Here is a 2,149-nt window from a genome sequence, read left to right as displayed (position 1 = left end):
CAAGTAAATGAAGAAACAAAGTAAAATGAAGTAATAATGAAAGAAGTTAAACAAGTAAATGAAGAAACAAGTAAATGAAGTAATAATGAAAGAAGTTAAACAAGTAAATGAAGAAACAAGGTAAAATGAAGTAATAATGAAAGAAGTTAAACAAGTAAATGAAGAAACAAGGTAAATGAAGTAAAATGAAAGAAGTTAAACAAGTAAATGAAGAAACAAGGTAAATGAAGTAATAATGAAAGAAGTTAAACAAGTAAATGAAGAAACAAGGTAAAATGAAGTAATAATGAAAGAAGTTAAACAAGTAAATGAAGAAACAAGGTAAATGAAGTAAGATGAAAGAGTTAAACAAGTAAGAGAAACAAGGTAAATGAAGTAATAATGAAAGAAGTTAACAAGTAAATGAAGAAAAGGCAGAGGAGAGAAAACCCCAACAATCCCCTCTGAGCAAGCACTTGGCGACAGTGGGGAGGAAAAACTGCCTTTAAACGGGCAGAAACCTCCGGCAGAACCAGGCTCAGGAGGGGACAGTCAACTGCCGGGACTGGTTGGGGGGGTTAACAGAGGTGGAGCAAGACGAGGCTACATCAGGTGAGGAAGCAGTAGCATCTCTCCTCTGGAACAAGTGGAACCATTTTTTCTTTTTTTTCATGCACTTTTCCACGAGCGCTTTTTTCTCCAGGATGAGATTTCTCAGCTCGTCAATGGTTTCTGCGTTTTTTTTCTTCAAGTTTCTCACATCTTTGTTCCATCTCTTCCAATGTTGCTTCTAGTTCTTCAAGCTTGTCTTTGAGTTGTTTGGAAGTTTCCTCCTGTATCAGCTTGTCCTTGTGCATGTCTGCATTTCTCTGTTGGACCTCTTTGTGCTTGTCTTCTAACTGCTTCTTTCTTTTCTTGATTTCTTGATTTTTGTCTCCATGTATTTTGTCTTCTTGTTGTTTTTGTGACTGCATTTGAGTGTGTTCACTCTTCAAGTTATTGAATTCCACCAAACGCCCCTTAACGAGCTCGGAGTTGTTTCTCGCTATCTGATCGATCCTTTTCTGCATCTGCAAACACCGTTTCTCCAGTTTGTCCTTTTCTTCTTCCACTTTAGTTGCTTTGTCCTCCAGCTGATTACAAAACTCTTGCAGTTTTAGATTTTTAGACTCAAAGTCCTGGACGATGCGTTTTCCTTCTTTCAGTCTTTCCTGCTGTTGCACGTTCTGTTGAAGAAGGTCTTTATTTTGGCGCAGTGTTTCATCCAGGCTTTCTTTCAGCATGCGGTATTTTTCCTGCATGCTCTTCAGTTTGTGCTGCATGTCTTGTTGCTTTTTGTCCTGCTCTTCCTTCTGTTGGAGGAATTTATTCTTTTCTTCCACAGCTTCATGGAGCTGTCTTTGGAGGAGCCGATTTTTTCGGCCCATGTATTGGAGATCCCGTTGTATCTTATCAGTCATCGTGTTCTTGTCTTGGAGCTGGTTGGTCATTTCTTTTAGTTCTGCACTCTTTTGCCTGTTTTCTTTAATGAGGTGCACAATCTGCTCTCGGGCCTGAGCAAACTTGATTCCCCAGCCCTCATTAATAATGTTTATGTCCGGCTGGCGCTGTTGTCTTTCTTCCAGCTCTTTATTTTGGGCTTCCATTCGTCTACACTTGTCCTCCAGTTGACGTTTTTCTTCTTCAATTTGTTGCATTTTTTTCTGGAGGAGGTAGTTTTCCTTCCTACTCTCCTCTAATGCCCTTTGGAAGGATGAGACGCCATTTGGGGAAATTGGCCGGCCACTCCAGGAAGGAGAGGCGGCGTAATCTTTTTGAATTGGTTGTTTTTTTCTTGGAAACATGTTGGAGTTTCTATACGATGACTTTGAAGAGCTTTCCAAATGTTTCTGTGGTGAACGTTTTGTAGGCTGCAAACACAGATGCTGCTGAAACGAACTAAAACTTGCTGTTTCTCACCCCTACTTAAGGAAAAACATCAAAGGACTTAAGATTCTATGAAGTTCTATGACATCATCACTCCCTAAGCCAATGAGATTGTCACAAGACGTTTTGGAATGGGGTGGTTTTTTTAAACTGTTTTCAAACTTAACTTAAAATTTCAGTGTTTCCTGGTTGTGGACTATTGGTTAGTCCAGCCGATAAAGAAATTAATTGTCACAAACATCCC

At 39.4% G+C, this 2,149-nt stretch overlaps 1 protein-coding gene across 1 annotated transcript; it reads right to left on the bottom strand.

The window, feature by feature from the left end:
* Positions 1 to 459: 459 nt before the first annotated feature.
* Positions 460 to 1,625, bottom strand: LOC120721738 (tropomyosin-2-like). Its single transcript, XM_040012245.1, has one exon. The coding sequence runs from the start codon at positions 1,623 to 1,625 to the stop codon at positions 702 to 704; it is 924 nt and encodes a 307-aa protein (XP_039868179.1). The 3' UTR covers positions 460 to 701.
* Positions 1,626 to 2,149: the final 524 nt, after the last annotated feature.

Source organism: Simochromis diagramma, unplaced genomic scaffold, assembly GCF_900408965.1.
Source record: "Simochromis diagramma unplaced genomic scaffold, fSimDia1.1 OVJJ01000604.1, whole genome shotgun sequence".
In the NCBI taxonomy this organism is placed as follows: domain Eukaryota; kingdom Metazoa; phylum Chordata; class Actinopteri; order Cichliformes; family Cichlidae; genus Simochromis; species Simochromis diagramma.
This window is presented reverse-complemented; position numbering and strand designations above follow the sequence as displayed.

Coding starts and splice junctions, on each gene's coding strand:
- LOC120721738 (XM_040012245.1), bottom strand. CDS start 1,625: ATGGAAGCCCAAAATAAAGAGCTGGAAGAAAGACAACAGCGCCAGCCG.